The sequence below is a fragment of the Melanostigma gelatinosum genome, assembly GCF_949748355.1.
Source record: "Melanostigma gelatinosum genome assembly, chromosome: 11".
Lineage (NCBI taxonomy): Eukaryota > Metazoa > Chordata > Actinopteri > Perciformes > Zoarcidae > Melanostigma > Melanostigma gelatinosum.
Window position 1 is genome coordinate 19,517,935 of NC_136644.1, and position 19,646 is coordinate 19,537,580.

A 19,646-nucleotide genomic window follows, 5' to 3' on the forward strand; every position below is an offset into this window, starting at 1 on the left:
GACACTGTGTGAAAGCATGTACAGTAGGTATAGAAATGTTGTACATGCTCCTGATATGTATTCTTTTTTGCACCCTGTGACAGAAACCCAGCGACAATGACGTTTTAACATTTTCCTCAGGAAAAACCCGAACCAGGTGGACACCCGGACGGTCCGAGTGCTGATGGAAGTGGCAGAGCTGCACAGGAAGCACCTTGGTGGTCAACTTCTGTTCAGCCCCGATGGTCTGTTGCACATCGTCCTGGGAGATGGCATGATCACCCTGGATGACATGGAGGAAATGGACGGGCTCAGGTGAGATCAGAGGTCCTGTGCTGCGGTCACACTACAAGCGACAAAGCAACAGCCAATTCAAATTGAGGCATGGTGACATGAAGGTACAAACTGACGCCCGACACCTACCGCTGCATGATGGGCTACAAATCAAACTTGAGCCGGCCTCAACCTTTTTCAGCGCTGCAGTGAAGCGTCACCCAATCGCATGTTTTTTGTTTCACTCCGGTCTGTTACATCTGGTCATTTCCCAGTGCTATTTAACAACAATAACTACGTCAACTAGCGCTTGAGCAACACACTTGGCAGCTTTGTTGCTTTTGTCTTTCGTAGTGTGTACGCAGCATTAGAATCACACTATAAATGGTTGAGTGCTGGTGTTTGTGCCCCAAGATGAAATCCTTTTAGCTCCCACAATCGTGAAGGTGTATTTTTTTTTTTGTGTGTGTTTGAATGCAGTGATTTCACAGGGTCCATCCTAAGGGTAGATGTGGACACAGACTGCTGCACATCACCTTATTCCATACCGCAGAACAATCCCTACTTCAACAGCACCAACCAGCCACCTGAAATCTTTGCTCATGGATTACATGACCCAGGCAGGTGAGTGAAACATTCCATGAGAAACTTCAGCAAAGTCACACTGAGGAACTAAACAGCTGTTCCTGGCAAAAGACAAGCTGCTACTGTACGACTGACACAAAACGTTTACTGCTTTTTGGGCAAAAATGTGTAGCTTACATAGCAATTATCTTAAAGCGCTGTTTTATTTCTGCTGTTTCTATGAAAGGGTTTTATAAACTCAGGCTGCCAACGTGCCACCTTGTAGTTGGTGTCATGAATGTACCTGTGTCTCATCCGATATTCTGTTCTGTAGGTGTGCAGTGGATCGGCTTCAGAGCGACAATGGGAGTCTCCTGATCATCTGTACGGATGCCAGTGGCAAAAACACATCAGCAGGAAGAATATTGGAGATTACTAAAGGGAAAGATTATGGTGAGTTAGAATTTCCATGAGATTTTCCAAAAATGTTTAAAAAATATTCATCCTTTTTTTTTTTCCTCAAGATAAAAAAAAATGATTGAGTGCTAAATAACATCTGTTTCTATGCATATATTTCATTTTGTAAGAACATGGTGTTTTGGCAACACGTTCAGAAAACACCCCGGGTTGAGTGCAGAGACAGTGAAGGTTGAATGTAAAAATGATGTGGTCTAGAAAGATTCCCCCCTTGTGGAGTGTTGATTTGCCAAGGGAATGTGAGATTGTGTCCACAAAAATACGATTTAAAGCTGTCAAAAACAATCACTGTCGAGATGATGGCTTAGCATTGTTGAAAACACAGCTGAGAGGGGCCTTGCTCCTTTTACGTTGAGATAATAATCAATAACAGCAGCACTGTCACAATGCTAGCCTTCTTCTCTTCGCAGACACACAAAAACAAATGACTGCTGTTTGTTTCAAATTGAATGGCTGGTTGTCTTTGTTAGCGAGTTGTTGTTTTGGCAACCAAAACGATTCCCTCAACCGTGATCTCTCACTCCAATTCAAAAGTGCCATTTTTTTTGCCTACAGACCACTCCTCACTTGGCTTGGTGCCTGATTTAGCCAATTACTCAAACTCTAAAGTGAGTACAGTTGGGGAAATAAGCACACAAAGTCTTGGGTCATACATTTATAAAGACAGCAAACCTCCATTCATATTTCCCTTTGGCAAGACAACTGTAATCCAGAAAACATGCCATATTGCCTCACCATCACTCTTACTGATGAAAGATCAGTGTATTCTGTTCCGGTTTTGATAAAGCCATATTGAAGTCTACGTTGTCTGTTTGCTGTCCAATTTAAAATGAGATGCACTCTTTGCTCTTTTTTTTCTTAGTGAATTAAGTTTCAATAATAGGAACCACACAACCATTATGTCTAATAGACTATGACAAAATGGAGTAAACATTAAGTTAATCTTTTTTTAATTTCAATACAAACTTTATAAAATAGATTATAACTTCATGAGTAAATTAGTAGATTGTAACCACTGGGATGCAGGATGCAGATTGATGGATTACCTGAGTAATACATGGTTTAGATTGCCTCTATCATAAGACTTTGTCTACTAGTGTTTCATGCAGGCGGCAGTGCCTAAATCAGACCTTTGCCTCCTTGTCCGTCCCCAGAAAATGAGCCTTCTGGCTATGACCTGCAGTCCAGTGGAGGAGCACCACCTGTGGGGGGCTTCATCTACAGAGGCTGCCAGTCTAGAAGGCTTTATGGCAGCTATGTGTTTGGAGATAAAAATGGGTAAGAATGAAAAAGAACGGACTGTAGTCCTTTTTCCCAGCAGACGTGTCATTGTAGGAAAAGCAGAGGTGTATTTGATAACATTAATGATAGACGCATTCCACTTAGGGGAGGTATTGTGCTTTCTGGCTCACTGGGATAGCTTACTGGGGACACTTAATGTAACTGAGCCATCGTGAATGTTATCAATTTCAGCTGTGCTTTTCCTGTCAAAATGTCTGCTGTGAAAAAGGTTGATTGAAACAGTACTGATGAACTGAAAATGAGGTTTGCGAAATCTAGATTGACTCCCTTCACACTTGCTGACTGGCTTCATTTTGAAGACATAGTAGTGTATTTTATCCTATTGCCGTTAAAGTGCACTTGATTTGTAAGTTATCAGGCAAACATCTTAAGCCCTATTGAGATCCACATGATACTTTCTTCTCTTCTCAAACTGAAAAATCTGTTCCTTGCATCGGCATGTGCCAAAGTAAACCCAAAGTTCCATCCACGTGGGGGGAAAACAAGTTCTATGTTACTGTCACCACTTCGTCACGGCCCATTCACTGTAAATGGAGATTAGACATCCTGCTCTCTGCTCTTCACACTTTTCTTTGGTTTGTAATTTATCCTACTTTGCTGATGTAAAACACTGACGCTTGAGTAAACAAAGGAAGTAAATAGCAGGGGGCGAGTACACTATCAGGAGTTGGCACTGTGTTTAAAACAATGTGTGGTCGGTTGATTTTGGGCCTTATTACAATTTGAGGGCATAATGTTGTGGCTAAGTGAAGGCTCCAGCATGATGTTTGTTTTGAAACGAAAAGCTGAGGTCTTAAATGACACCATGTGAGACATGGGGGTGGAAAAGGATGACGGGTCAATGAACCATGTTACATGAAGTAAAAGTTCACCCTGTTTCCAGGTCTCAACTGCAATGTGCCTAATATTGCGGCAAATGAATTGTTTAGTATTTTGTGCTTTAAATGTGCTTGTCGTGTATAGTACAGAACAGTATCCTGGGGGGGATTAACTGACTAAGTAATGATTGTAGTAATTCACCTACTCTGTGTGTGTTCTTTGTCTCAGTAACCTGCGGATCCTCGAGAAGTCGACATTGTCAACATCAGCAAGTGGTGAACAGTGGCAGGAGAAAGCTCTGTGTCTGGGCTCAGCTGGCTCCTGTGGCTTCATGCTTGTGGGACACATCTTGGGTTTCGGAGAGGATGAACTGGGTCAGTAGGGCAATGATAAGAAACCGACACAGTTACGCAGATTATCTGTCTCTTCTCAGACTTTCATTCGCGCGCTCTTTCTCATTTCTCTCTTCCTTTGTTTTGTTCTTCCTCCCTACATCCACATTTAGTGACAGTTATGTGTTAACTTATTTTCTGAAATCCCTTGTGGCGTTTACAACACGAACCCTTGAAGGCTTGTTGGCCTCAAATGACGGATGGAAAAATCATGGCTTGGAGTCATTTTGTTGTATATTTATCATTGGTGCACATGTTAACATCACGTTGAGGAATTTTCCAGTTGGTTATTCAAAAATGTGTTTGTAATGTTTCGCACTAACACAGTGGGATGCAATAAGAACATGATTTAAAATCCAGAACAATTTGAATACCCTAGCCAACAAGGAGTAACACTCAAATCTACAGGGGAACTAATACCGTCCTTACCTCAATGGCACATTCCCAACAGGATATTAAAGAGGGCGTGCTTCCTTTTGGATTAATTGTCATTTCCATAAAATAGCAATGCTACTCCAAAAGACCCATTTATGAGCTGTGTTTATGGCCACCTACAATGCAATGTTTTGCATGGGTAGTGAGATGTGTTACTGTTTACCTGGAGGGGGAACTGCAGCGTTGAGATCAGGCAGGGTGAGCTGAGGTGAGCAGACTAATATGATACAGAACATTTTACCAGCTGGACCCCCACCAGAGACACACAGAATTATGAACTGCCAGCTCTGGTGTTTCTGATTAACATGAACACATGACGTGGCTCACTCACACAGCCATCCCAAATGTTTAATCACAGTTCTTGCCAGGTTTTGGAGTTATTATTTGACGAGGTATTTCAAGATTCCTGCATTTGATCATGATTTGCAAGTGGTGCAAGAATCATGGAGGGGGTGGGTTTGTGTCCCAAAGTATTGGCCCCACAGACACATGTTTACAATTTGTCCCCTGATGGAATTTCCTTGTTGGCTTGTTCCTCATTAAATTATCCGCTCGGTTCCCAGTCATGAGTGTTCAATTGCCCCGTTAAACTCTTTCTTATCGTCCTTTGGCAAGTACAGTAATGCAGAAGCTGTTGCCACACCCATTCCCCTTATGTCCTCTCCTTTTGTCCTCTTGTCATCGCTTGCTTCCTCTTGTCTCCCCTCCTCATTTTGCCACAGGTATTGCACGAATGGACGACAGATTGATTATTGGGACATATGCTGCACATTAACAATCTGTAATGCAAATTGTGCTGATGGCCCCTTTCCATGTGACTGTTCCTATTCGCAGGTGAAGTCTACATACTGGCAAGCAGTAAAAGCATGGCGCAGTCACACAGTGGGAAACTCTACAAGCTGGTTGACCCTAAAAGGTACATTAAGCACATTTTCTTTATCTCAGGGGATGGTTTGTTTCACATTTGAAAAGGGGGCTTTGAGTGAACCATATTTCTTCAGCCATTGATTGTTTGTGAACTTTTGCGGTATATAGTTTGGTCTCAGTTCAATAAGTAAGTGACCACCTCCCTGGGCCAAAACAAATGCTGAGCATTAAGTGGAGAATAAGCGGAGCATTTCAAAATGTTATTGTAATGTATTGCTGACAGAAACACTGACTAGCTGGCCATGTTTCACCTTTAGTAACTATTGCCTGCTGGTTATTTTCACAATATTTAACAGTAGGGTTCATTCTGCTGAGAGTAAGGAAAACACAAAGGCACCTGTTGTCAAGCACAGGGATGTCTACGTACTTTATTTCACTCACACATGCTCATGCATAAAACATATATTTCCCTGCAGTCTAATGCTTAATGAGTTTATGTTAAACAACTGGAATGTGTGGGCTTCGTAATTAAAATGTGTGTGTGTGCATGTGTTGTGTGTGTATGTGTTGCGCTGTGTCATAATCCTAACCATATGCACCTCAGTATTAGAAATGATTCTGATCGGGATGGATCTATAAACTATTTTTGCCAAGCCAAGTACATGTGAAAAACATTTGTCACTCGAGACAAGAAAATGTGCAGACAGGGCATGAATTCATCCCACATGATACAGTAGGGATGTATCAGCATATGTGTCTGATATACCCTGGCAGTAAGGAAATCACCGCAAACATAAGCAGACTTCGTAATTCAAACCAATTGCATATTAATTTTCAAGCTGAATCCCCCCCCATGTTTCTGCCTATCTTCTTGTCAGTTTTTTTGCAGGAAGTTGATAAAGTGAGATCCTGCAGGCTCATCTGCTGAGGTCAGTGAGTGGGTCGAGTCTACTTTAAACATACTGAATGCACAAAATGAAAAGCATTTCTTTCGGCTCGGTTCGATGTGATTAAGAGAGGCAGATAAAGTAGGAGAGGCAGACTCGGCGAGAGGGAATTTGCATTGCTCAGAATCACAATAGAAACGTATCCGCAGCTGATTATTCCTGGGTGACGACAGTGCCACCCAGGCATTAGCACAATTAATTACACCACAGATGTTTCAAAGGGTCCCCGGTGGCTCGCTCCATATTTATGCTTTCTGGCATGACTGCTGGACGTATTTCTCCCAAAGAACAATTCTTTCCACCATCAAATGGACTTGTTTAGTCTGTGCGGATCCTGTGGTGTTGGAGTCTTGACTCCTAATACACTCTGGCTTCGTTATTATGATCTTGTTACAGCGGGGATGGAGAGGGGCTGATGGGGGGAGTAACTGGGGTAGCTAACATGTCTGACCTCAGCGCGTTATCAAGTCTGGTGGTCCTCCCCTTTTTTCTTTTCCATACTGCGAGGACATCTGGACCCTAAAGCCCTCTCATAAAGAGGTTTGTTTTAGAGTACGGTGGTTTTTGTGGTCCAGCATAGCATCTAGCGCTGTGTTTGGGAACATAGAAGGGAAAAGAGGAACTGTTAGGGAGGGCGGCAAAGGCTTACAGGGAAACATCAGCCATAAAATCCCTCAGCAGTGTTTGTGTAAACATGTCCTGGCCAGATGACTTCATTTCTAGGTATTTGTTTGTCAGTTGGAGTACCCCTCCAATAATAAATAGGCCACCATGCATTTTGAAACATGCTGAATGTGTGCGGTGTGAGGGTGTATGTGGGTGAGAGAAAGAGAGAAGGCAGAGAGCAAGACGGGGCTTGTTTGTGGTATTACAGTTGGATAGAAATATTTCCAATCACATGGTCTCTATATTGTGGCAGTGACATGCAGTTGAAAGCTCTACATCAGTCGTAAGTGGACCTTTGAATTTAGATTCTCTTCACCATAGATTGTTCCCAAAGGTTAAAAGTGGGCATCTTTTATTCGTATGGCACCTTTCAACAACAACATGGTTCAAAGTACTTTACATAGAAAAGAAGCGTTGAGATATAAAAGAAAACAAAAGATACATGTCAATACGATTTTTTAAAAGTAAAATATGTAAATAATGTCATATCTGATTGAGACAAAATATCATTTTTGCTTATCTTCTTTTCCTTTTCAACAATCTTACTTACTATATTAACCTTAAACATAAAGTAATTAAGCAAAGCAGAGGCCCTTAGACAGAATTCAACTTTAGTTTGACTGCGGTTTACTCTCCACATACACTGTTAGAAGGTATTCATGGGTAACTTTGGCTACTTTACAATCCCATTGAGTCTGCATTTGATAACATAATTATGTATACAGTGAGCGCATTATATTTATGCCAGAAAGAAAACAGAAACATACTAACAAAGAAATACATTATGATACAGCACAAAACCAGGAATTGTTTCAGCGCCTCTGTGTTTACTCAATACGTCATGCGAGTCTTATAGCAAAGTTACATGTTTATCATATCGTCATTTTAAAAGCACATGTTGCACTCCATCCATGATGCAGTTGGACAGAATCAGCTCTGCTCTTACAGTTGGTCCTCTGCAATAGCTTAATTCTAACACGCAGTATAGAGCCAGACCTCCTGCTGATTTCTGGTGTAAAATGCAATTTGCCTTTCTATTTGTCACAGCCCCCCCCCCCCCCCCCCCCCCCCCCCCCCCTCCACAGAGTAGAAGGGAAAGCAGTATTATGAAAGAGCTTTCACACGTTCAGGTTTTGTCAGCTGCAGGCTGGACTGATTGAATTACAGTGAGCAGAGACCTTAAAAAGACACAGCAAACTTCGAATAGGGTCCTGAGACCTCCTTTATGAACTGCATTAGCCATGGAAGTCACAAATCACTGGAGGTACAGGGGGAGGGAGACAGCGGGTGCTCGTTTGTGGATATGTTTATCTGTATGTGTGCCGCTCTGTGTTTTTCTTTTTTGTGTGTACAGATAAACACTGTGTGGGTGGTGCGTACACGCGAACATGCACATCTGTCAGCCTGTGTGAGCGTGCGGTACGCTAGCTCCCAGCACGCTGCAGAAAAAAAAAAGAGCCTTTTCTTTATTTTCCTATCCCTCCTAAATCTTCCTACATCTCTGCTGTGGTCCTCCCCTTGACAAAGCTGCTTGCCAGCCGCACTGAATAGCCCTGGCTCCTACAATACACAGTAAATTTCTTGCACAATTAAAACAAGGAATGAAGCTACAAAAGAAGCCCCCAAACAATGGAGTGAGATGACAAAACAGCAAAAGAGACCACACTGGGCCGTTTGATGAAGCCATTGTTAGGGCGCACAATGTACACCACTCCACAGCCCTTTTCTCACATATACCTCATGTCAATCAAACAGGCCCTGCGAGCCAACAAGCTAATCACACACTGACAAACATAATAATTCAACAGATCAGGAACAAATCTGAGGCAGAGCATTCGCACTGCTCTGATGGCGCAGCCTTGAATGGATGTCAGTGTTATGATATGTAAGTGATCAGCTTCCCCTGATGTAAGGACAGAAGGGAGGGCATTTCTTTACCTGCATTCATCTTCCTGGTTCTTTGCCTTATCTTTACAGCTGTGCTGCAGTCATTGCTGAATATGCCTTGCGTACTTTCTATTTTCATTTAAATGATGACATTATTCATCGTTGTCATTATTATCTCCCTCCCTCCCTCCCTCTCTCTCTCTCTCGCTCTCTCTCTCTCTCTGTCCATGTAACTACCTCATGTGCGAGCACTGTCACCCGTCTCCCACTCCCTTGCTCTCACACATACACCACCCCTCCCAAAGTTGATAAATTCCCACAGTGGCTGTTGACCCAGCTGCCTTTGTCAAGTGGCGCTACCAGCAGGTGCTGTTTTCACAGCCACCCTGGCAGTCGTACAGACTGTTTAGTAGCGCTGCTGACCCCTGCCTGCTATTAACAGTGTTAGCTACACACCCCCCAATCCTCCAGGGACTCTTACTCTTTCTCTCTCTCTCCCTCTCTTTCTGTTTGCTTCCCTCCTTCGCTCTTTTTTAACTGCATGCAGCCTGCAACAACAAAAGCCAGCACGGATGGAGTCTGGAGTTGGGTGCTGATGGGAGCATGGGAATCAACTCCCCCCCCCCTCCCCCCACCCTCCATCATCCAAATTTAAAGCAACTTAAACTCACACAGCCACAGTATTGTCACTGCACAGTGCCATTCGTCAGTGTGTCTTGTCAGAACATTTTCAACACATTTTTTAAACACTAGCACAGTCAAATAAATACAGTTATCGCCACACAACATTGTAGTTGCAGTCGTTTGTCTAACAACTGACAGACTCTATTTGAAGCTGAAACATGTGTCTTCCCACACAGTAATTCCTGTACAATAGGTAAAACAAATATTATATTTACCCAACTACTGAAGGTCAGAACAGGTGTGACTCAACAAACTCGATTAAAATTCCCTGACTGCAGAATACTGAGAGCTGTAAGAGTGAACGCACAGTCATATGTCTAATACCGTACATTTTAAACATTGCTGCGTTCAGATTTAATATACAAAATGATCACCCTGGTTGTAGGTCCTGAACTCAATCTAGTTTTGGTTGCTACTGCTGATTGACCATTTGCTCTCCAGCCACGATTGATGAGGTCTGCTCTCCCATGGCCGAAGCATTACATATATACACACTGACCTCACTTCTGATGCTCTTCAGCCCTCATAGAAGCATTCGTCTACAGGAGTCCAGTTACCCAGCCTGTGTGTATGAGTGTGTGTCCTTCCCTCAGCAAATTGTGTTGCCTCCGTAGCTCTTTTGCCTCAGTACAGCAGAACTGTTTACACATCCATAGTTCTCCCTGTCTCTCTTTTACAAATGCACACGCAGACAAATGTGTGTGGGCAACAGGCACGAACAGACACTTCACATTCGAACGTGATTACGCACTGTGTTATTTCCAGATTTCTAGAGTGTGATATGAAACAAATCAGTTTCAGCCCATTTGCTGAAGTGCGTGTCTGGATGTTTGTCTTAATGTGGAATGATCACAATATGTCTCTTTGGTGGTCAGACTTGACAAATATGGTGTCGAGATGTTTGTGTTTGTGTGCGTCTTTTTTTTCCAAATCATGTTTATACCGTCAAGAGCCCTGTGTTATACATGTATGCGTTGTTTTGTTCTTCAAGTCTGGAGAATTTATGGGAAACGAGTCAAAACAATAAATGCACCACGCTTGGCACAGTTATTGTTCTTGCTGTACAGTTTCAATCCATCTTGGACATTGGATTCACAAATTGACAACATACAGAAAAGCCGGCAACACATGAATGATGGATGAAAATGTATACATGCATATTTAACTTGCTACAGAGGTTAAATACATACTTTTGAATGTGCATCATCTCACAAGTGCTCTGGCTACATATCAACAAATACTGAAAGCCCTGCCGATCATCTGAGATCATAGGCCCACCATACGATGGCAGATGTGTTGATCCTTCCTGTTGTAACATTCAAAAATAGCTTTACAGTAAACACATTGCTACAGCTGTCATGATACATCAAAATGAAGTGATAGATGTATAAATATAATTCATACAGTACTGCCATGAATCATAGCATCATAGTATTACTGTGTACCTCAGCCAGTAAGAGTTTAATGAGGGTTTGTTTTGCCCCGTCTCTGCTCTTTGTTTGTGTCTTAGCAGGCTTTTTAAAGAAAAGTGATTCATTTTGCACGAAACTGTGGTGATCTGGAAAATAAGAACTGATGTTTGTTGTTGTAAGGCTCGTCTAGCTTCATAACAGACGGGTAGACGTAGTGTACCGAAAAGCAGACATGAGAAGAAGGAAAGCATGGCGTTACTGTATGACTGCACACCTTGACACCGCACTTTGCTTGCCTTTGATAAATCAATAGGACCCTGTTTACAGCTGTAATTATTTTCAGAACAGACATTATTATTGGATTCATCTGTTCCCAAAATACAATGTTGAGGTATTTCAGCGGAGGCGGTACATTGTTTAGGGGTTCTTTAAGGATTCAGGATTGTAAGGAGTGGCGTGACTCAACATCAAATATGTCATTGTGTCATTATTGGATGTAGGCTCAACATTTAACTTGATCTAAATGAAGAGGGCAAGACTCAACCCTTAACTTAGAGGGAACAAATGTTAATGTTTTGTACTCCCTCCCTAATAGACTGCTTGAATGATAACTTCCAATATTTTGGGTCTCAATTACAGGAGTTGGGAATTACTGTGAAATGTCTAAACATTCCTAAAATTCTGTTGTCATATACCCCCTATTTGTATTGTGTCTACAAGCCAAAACATCTCAGTTGGGTGAACGTCAGACTGAAGATCTAAAGGTTCCTGAAGTGAAACTTAGTTCCGTTGTCCCAGTACTCTGTGCAGCAACAATGAAGTTGAATGTAATTTAAATGTCACTGCCAACATTTTAGATTGTGTTCAAGAAATTGTCTTTAAACCAATGTTGACAAATGATGTCCCCTGAATGGCTTTGATTGAGGGATTGCTTTTGTGTCACAATGACAAAGTATATCATTATGTTATCAAGGTGTGACTTTATTTAAATATCGTATAAAATGAATGCCTCGCCCTACTTTCTGTAATTTGTTAGCATGCCATGTGACGGCTTGTGTCGCCCACATATTGACTTTCCCTCCCTTCTAACAACTGTTACAGACCTCACGCCCCGAAAGAGTGCCAGCGTCAGGTGGAGCCTCCAGAGCTGCTGATGACGGCTTGTTCCAGACACTGTAAGAACGGACACTGCACTCCTACTGGCAAGTGCTGCTGCAGCCCCGGCTGGGAGGGACCCTTCTGCCGAATTGGTGAGTGCCTTTAAGTAGATTGTTAGCTGGACAAACATCCATGTGTTGTTCCTTTACAGACGTTTCAACGGGGTTCATTTTTGCACATCGTGCCTGCCACGATATTCAAAAACGTATTTGATTTTAAATTCAGAATCAAACAGAGCAGCTTCTGTTTTTTTCTCATCTTTTCTGACCTAACGTTTTGACCACTGGTGTTTCCTGCTCTCTCCAGCCAAGTGTGAACCAGCCTGCCGCAATGGAGGAGTGTGTATGGAGCCCAACAAGTGCCTGTGTAAGAGCGGCTACTCTGGGGCCCAGTGTGAGAAGAGTGAGCATGGCATGCCCAACGACCAGGAGAAAGACGGCATACTCGACCACATCATTGACATGACCTCGTACCTCCTAGACCTGACCAGCTATATCGTATAGGGATGCGCAGAGGGGGGCTTCTCCCCGCTCTCATCCTCAAGTCGACACAAATCTACCTACCACCACCAGCAGACTCTTAACGAGGTGTCTTTAATATGGCCTCTTAATCTCCCTCACACCCACACAGGCATGTGTACACACACACAGACACGTAAATACACACAGGATCCCCATCAGACTGCTTTGCATCCTTGTCTTCTTCACCATACCAGACTCATCCTCTTTTGCCTATAAGCTACATGCTCTTGAGCACCAGGCCTGGCATCCAAGCCGTGTTCACACTTCGGAGAGACCTGCAGACAGCAGAGGAGATGATTGATAAGCATGGCCAAGTTATGGAAGATCCACTATGACATTTCCTGTCTCGTTCAGAAAATGCTCACTCACGGCTGACTCCACAGGAACAGACCATTTTAACCCAAGACTTTGGATCTCTTCAGGGGCCATCTGTTGCTTTATTAAGACCCCTCGAAAAATGGAGTTTGAGGCGTTTCAGCGGAGACAGTTGATTGTTCAGGGGTTCTTTAAGGGTTAAACATTTTAAGGAGCAGAGTGGCTCCAGATCCAATTCATGCTCATGGTCCATTCAAAAATAAATGTCCAGATCCACAGACTTTGAAGGAACACTCTGCACCTCTGAAGTCTATGAGAGTCGTGGGTCCTATAGAGCCTGCAGTGCTTTGTGCTATACTATTCTAAAGGCACGAATACAAGACAGATGAACCGTGTCGTCTCACTTAAGATGTTGTATTTAGTTTGTGGGCACATTGTCATAAAAAAAAAAGCTATAACAGTATACAGTGTGTATACTTTGTTTTGCAACATTCACTTGCTATCAGTGGATCCACAACAGAGGACTCACCGACACAGAAATTAGAACGACTAAGTGAGAACGTTTTGTCAAAGCCAGTTTCATACAATCTGAACAGAGTTGCTGGCTCTCATGCACTGTATTCATTTTTTTGTTTCACTTTATTATTCAAAATGAATTAAAACATTTATTAAAAGCGCAATGAGAGTAGTTTAACATTCACATTTACACACCACACTGTCACGGTTATCGTTTATCAAACTCCTTTCATGGCGTCACACACTGAAATTGAACCCGAACTCAAAACTATAAAGGGAAGAGATGGCGCAGTGATGTATATTTCAAATAGAGCTTACCTAAGTACTACTTAGCATTGCAAAAAAAACAACAAAAAAAACTATAGCATTACTATTGTTATCATAGAGGAGGGTTTATTTTTTTAAGCGTAATAATATATGGGAGAGAATGGTGTTTATAGAAAGCAGTTTTACACTAAGCTTGTCAGTTCATGTCATTTCATGTTCTTGTACTTATACATATGCAGCTTTTTCCTCTGTTAAGAAAGACACGTGAGGACAAGTATTTTATTTGTTTCTACTCCCCCCCCCTACTGTAAAAGTAATGCATGTCTGTGCCTGCAGAGAGTAATTCGGAGCAGTTGGCTGAGTCCATCGAATTCATCTGGTTTCACTACCACTGTCAGAAATGTGTCTCTGTTGTCAGATGATCAAACGGCATGTCTTTGTGGAAGCAGTTCACAGTCAGACGCAGATCTTCTCTGTGGAGAGCAGATTTCAGATTAAACTAATGATCTGTCTCGTGGAGATAATGTCGATTGAACGTCGAATGAACATCTGACTCCTGCTTGTAGTCAGAACACAGTTGAACACAGACTGGGACGGTCTGGAGCCACATTAATGTGTTGTGTCTTTTCAGATGCCAGACAGAAGTTCACATACATTCTTTCCCATATTCTCCATAAACTCGACCTTTGAACTTTTGTCATTTGAATTCACAATCGGAGTCTTGAACGAACCATCATGGCATTGTGTTTAACAGTTTTGAAAGCAAACGTTTGCAGTTTTGCGTTCTCCCCAACATTTATTTTGAAAAACAAGTTTCCAAGTATCCCGGTTAATTGAAGTTCAGTGTCCGTTAAAGATGTATTTGTTCCTCATCTCCCGACTCGCTTGTGCTTGCTGAAATAAATCAACTACCTGGTCAAAATGGAATTCATGCTGTAAAATGGAAAATTATCATTTCTTTTAGCACTTAATGTGAAAGTTGCATTGTAGCTGCTGAGACGGCGTGGTGTGAATAGAATAACCATTTTCATTATTTAAGTAGTTACACAAATAAAATAATTATTTAAGTTCTTTTATGTTGTTTTTACCATTGTACTGTATGTGACAATTGTTTTTGTATTCCTGTGTTGTAAATAAAACTAGGGATAACTTTGTTTCTCTACAGAAATATCAATATGTCTATTAAAATTTATAGCATGTCGGAAATATGTGTCTCTCTTTGTTGTTGGTATTTAGTCAAATATGGTAAAGTTAAGATTTCCTAATAATTTCTGATGCAATTTCATGCTACTTTAATTGTTGTAAAATTAGAAATTTCCTTGGAAAGAAAGTAAATTCATATACCGGTAACATTTCTCCATATATGTTGAATTATTAATAAAACAGTCGCACCACCAGGCTCACTATTAGCTGCTGTGGAGCTTTTGATAGCATCGTATGACCTTCATCAGCAGTTGCATGTTTATTATTGAGCTTTGAAAGCACTGGGGTGGATTATTTCCTTTGTCTTGGTCAGGTGCAGGATAGCCGTTCATCCCTGTTTGCCATCGTTTTGAGCTAAGCTAAACGGTCGCTAGATGACGATGTATATTTATCATACAGGTGGGAGAATAGTATTGGTCTCCTCCTCTAACTCTCAGCAAGAAAGCTAAAAAAGTGTATTATCCAAACATGTACAACATGTCTGTCTTTATACTCTCACTATATGATATCTATATAAAAAAAAAAGCGCAACACCAACAAAATAATCAAAAAAAAAAAGCAATTGACCTTTCCTCTAACTTGAGTATGAGGAAATATTGAGAAATTACAGAGCTGTAAAACAAAACTTTGCCTAAAATTTTAGTCAAGGCGTAATCTGTCTCTATGGGATGGTAATTTAATGTATAAGAACCCTGTTCGTGGTTGCGGACCCATAGCGAGAATGCTCTCATTTTTGGTGAGTCAGCTGCAACATTTCCACTGATGGTTTGTCCTCCAGCCAGGTAAGAAGAGAAGGATGTTGAGAAAATGTTTAATTTAAACTTGGGCCAATGTGGCAACAGGCCCAGGGTTTTCCTTTAACTTCTGCTTGAATGGAAAAGCTGCCTGCGGAGTTGACAGCGAGGAGAGAGCGGAGATGGCTGCTATGTCGTCATGCAGTGTCATGGCATCGCTCAAAGTTCAGCCTGCAAAAAAAATGTCCTCATTTGAAGTGGAAATTCTCCGCTCTGTTTTTAGGAAGTATACGCATGGAGGCACACACGCAAGAGCCACAGCTGATGGCAATATTAATTTCCTTCTCAAAATACCATTGAGGCTTTGTATTGTATACTGATAGTGAGTGGAGACCACCCACCTCACTCTGGTCTCACTCACACGTCCACACAAGTGCACACACTGCCATATTTAGAGTAATGCAATACTAAGTTGTCTATGCACTGTTCGGATCCAATCAAAATTGCATAAAGTGGAACTGTCCAATAGTGCTGCGAGGTCCAACGTATATTTGAGTTTATACACTATCTGCGGCATGAATCATTACTTTTCATTTGGAATAGTTTTCATTTTCCTTCCCAAAGGGCTCTTGTCTGGCTATCTTTCCCAAACAGTGTAACCTAGTACTTTGAATAAACATGAGGAGCCTGTATACCAAATATTTGTAGGACTGAGATGGCTGGAAGTGCATGCTATAATATTGTATACATGAGTGAAAGAGTCAGCACAAGCAATACTTATAGGGTAACAGGAGGAGACAGGAAAAAACAGGAAAGAACAATAGCCCTTGGCTTTAAAAAGAGACACGTCATTTGTTTTCTGCTCAATCAGAGGAAAGTGAACACTTTGTTTTTCTGTATTCGCTTGTGTTTTAATTCTGTAGTGACGTATTGCATCCTGTGAGAGATTCAATAGATATCCAATCGCTGCTTTGTTTTCGGACAACATCTTTCTCGTGCCTTGTGATAGTGATAGTTACTGAACACATGTGACTATTAAATGCCTGCCGGCCACAGGATCTAAGTAGAGCTGCGAAGTGGGAGGAGCTGATGGTTTTGCAAGTACTTTTCCCCACTCATTTATTGCGAAAGGGAACAAAACGTGGCACCATATTTGCTGAATGAATCTAAAATTTGAACTGCAGATTGTCATGTTTCTCAACAGCATAATCTTTAGTTTCAGGCAGCCAGTTTCTAACCTAAACGTGCCTTGGCAGTTAACTCCTCACCTTGTGTTTTTATGCATTTTAGGCTTGTACTTTTGAAAAAAGAATTTCAAAAATACATTTTCTAAAACAGTTGTTTATCTTTTTACAGGTTATTCATACATGAGATATTTATTGAATCTTTGAATCAAATGTGAGTCATCTAATATTGTACAGAGACAATTAATGGACTCAGAAATACAATACACTACATCGTCTGACAAATGTGATGGACAACAGGTTGCAATTAACTTGAAGAGTAGAGCGGTATATTTAATGAGATGGAAGGCCCAAACGACAAAAACATGACCCAAGTTGAATTTATTTTGTTGTAAAATATGTTCTGAGTAGCTTCAGCAAAGATCTCTACAGATTATAACATATACCGTTATGAATGATCCTGTAACTTTAACCCTTTTTCAAGATTGTCAGATGAGTGCTGAGTTCACATTTGGGCGCCAGTATTTTAGCACCTTTTTTTTCAAGGCAGTGTTATCCGAGTGTAGCACTGTTTGTGTAGCAGAGGACTGTGAGTTCAACAGCATTAAGTGAATATTTAGGTGCCCTTGTGACTGTGCGGTCCAAACTGCAGTGTGCACGTGGAGGTAAAGCACAACACAGTGCAGGTACAGTACGGTGACTTGTGCAGTGGAAAAGCCAGATATATATTTCTACCCAGACATGCACGAAAACTTGAAAGTTGACCGAAGTTGGTGTGAAATATGTGTTTTGATGACCGAATTGCTGAATGGCATTTCCCAAGTTTTATAAAAAATGGTGTAAATCATTTTGCAGAAAAAAAGGCTATTCCTTTTAATAAAACTTGTCGATTTAAATAAACTTACGCGCAGACCACCATGTTTTACAGTATTTTCAACAAAAAAAAGTAATTTTCCCAAAATTTTCCCTGAAGGCACTGCTACTTCATCAAACCCACGTTGTAATCCATTATTCTCACTGTTGACTCCAACGGCTTGATTTTTCTGACACCACCCATGTCCGCCCACGACACTTTTCTGGAAACGTCTCCCCATCCTCACCACGATTGTGACATCTCTTCAAGTCTGGTTTGCCTCTCCCTGCACCATGAATAACTGTTTCCACTGTGATCTAACTGTTACCACTTCACCACCACACCACAACATCACGGTTAAATGTACAGCGCGCTGCACATTTGGCTGAGCTTGATGTCACGCGTTAACATATGAAGTCATGTTTGACAGGGAGGGACCCTATAGCTGGGGAGCTGCGCTGATTATTGTTGTGAATTAACATCTGTGTTTGTCCACATTGCCACTGGTCTCCTGTGATTTTGAGTATAAATCGTGGCCTCCAGGTTCCAACATATTGATTCATGTGAGAATATTGGATCTGGACTGTGTAAACATGCGTGCTGCTTGTTTCACTGAGTCCGTACCTGTGTGTGTACATGTGTGTACATGTGTGTGCGCGTCAAATCCCCCCGTTGTATATCTGGTTTTGTCACTCCCCTAATTGCGAAGTGTATTCTGTGACCTCATGTGTTTACTCTTGGCTGACTCGGTGAGTACTACTGCTGAAACGTACGACCGAGGCAGCTGAAATCTTATATTCCCTGGCCCCGATCGCTTACTAATGAAGACACACTTTTCCGAGCAGCCTGCTGCTGCCTTTTCCTTCTGCCTCACTTAACTCTCAGCTTATCACATAACAAAACAAGCCTCACTAGGACGACCACCTTGGAGGAGGTTTGGGTGGTTTTGCAAGGCTGTTGCTTTTTGTGTGTTTTTGTTCGGCCCTATTAGCTGAGAGATTTCTTTTTTTTTTTGCCTTCTACACACCCCCACTATCTCATATTTCACACTTCTTCAATTCATCTCAGTATCTCGGTATTTTACACCAATATCCCATCCTGAAGCACTTCCTCTTCTTCTTTAGCTCTCGCATTCATGCTCATTCATCTCTCCATCACCCTTCCATCACTCCCCCACACCCCTTCCTTCTCCTCCCCCCATACTCACTCTCTCTCTCTCTGCTCCTGGATTCAGAGCTTGTTTACTCTCCCGGACCACAGCACTGACTCGCATCCATGAAATGATGCAATTAAGGTTCCCACTGGGGCTCAATCTGTCATGTTAACACATGCTGAACCCCCACAGAGGGCTGAGAGCAGCTCTGAGTGTTGGGAGACAGGTAAGGCTGGCGGGGGTGAGGGGTGAGGGGTGGCGGTTAAAAAACGAGGCGAGTGTGATGTGCTGTACTGCAGAAACCATGATAAATGATACCGCACGGCATTGAAAGGAGAGGATTCTGAACGAAAACATCAGCTGCGTGTGTGTGTTCCCGAATCCAAACCAGTCTGTTCCTATTTATTACTTTATGTAGATCTTGCATTTTGTAAGGAGAGACTAATTTACAGAAAGGTAATGTATTTTATTCATTGAGCACACTTAAAAAGCTGAAACATGCAGAAATGGGAGCAAGTTTCTGTCGATGGCTTCGTCATTTCACAGGGGTAGACACACTGTACAGCAATAAAGCCCCGAATAGAGTCTCAACACTTTGGTGATGAAAGAGTGAATACATCAGACATTCTGTGTTGATGTGATGTTTGACGAGGGATTACTGACGTGCTCACTGGGAGAAAGGAACAGATTTTAAACTTTGAAAGCAACAAGATGGTTGGTTTAACTGAAAAGTGTGAACACCCTCAGTGAGCTGATTAAATTAACATGATAGAAAGATAGATAGATAGATATAGATAGATAGATAGATAGATAGATAGATAGATAGATAGATAGATAGATAGACAGACAGACAGACAGACAGACAGACAGACAGACAGATAGATAGATAGATCGACAGATAGATACTCATGTATCATGTGTGACTTTACATATATCGTATGTTTCTGTGTGTGTGTTTGATCTATCCGGACGTGCGGGCGGCTGTCAAAGACAACACATCGCTCTTTGTCTGCTTCCCCTCTCTGTGATCCTCAGCAG

General features: G+C 41.8%; 1 protein-coding gene across 1 annotated transcript in view; it reads left to right on the forward strand.

The window, feature by feature from the left end:
- hhip (hedgehog interacting protein) overlaps positions 1–14,687 on the forward strand; it is a gene marked incomplete at its 5' end in the record, with an annotated part of 32,223 nt that extends 17,536 nt beyond the window's left edge. Inside the window, 8 exons of the mRNA XM_079278501.1 lie at positions 121–294; positions 733–876; positions 1,151–1,269; positions 2,448–2,571; positions 3,643–3,788; positions 5,076–5,157; positions 11,806–11,954; positions 12,169–14,687. Of these exons, the coding sequence (XP_079134627.1) occupies positions 121–294; positions 733–876; positions 1,151–1,269; positions 2,448–2,571; positions 3,643–3,788; positions 5,076–5,157; positions 11,806–11,954; positions 12,169–12,365 (1,135 nt within the window). The 3' untranslated portion in view covers positions 12,366–14,687. The remainder of the gene's footprint in view (positions 1–120; positions 295–732; positions 877–1,150; positions 1,270–2,447; positions 2,572–3,642; positions 3,789–5,075; positions 5,158–11,805; positions 11,955–12,168) is intronic.
- Positions 14,688–19,646: the final 4,959 nt, after the last annotated feature.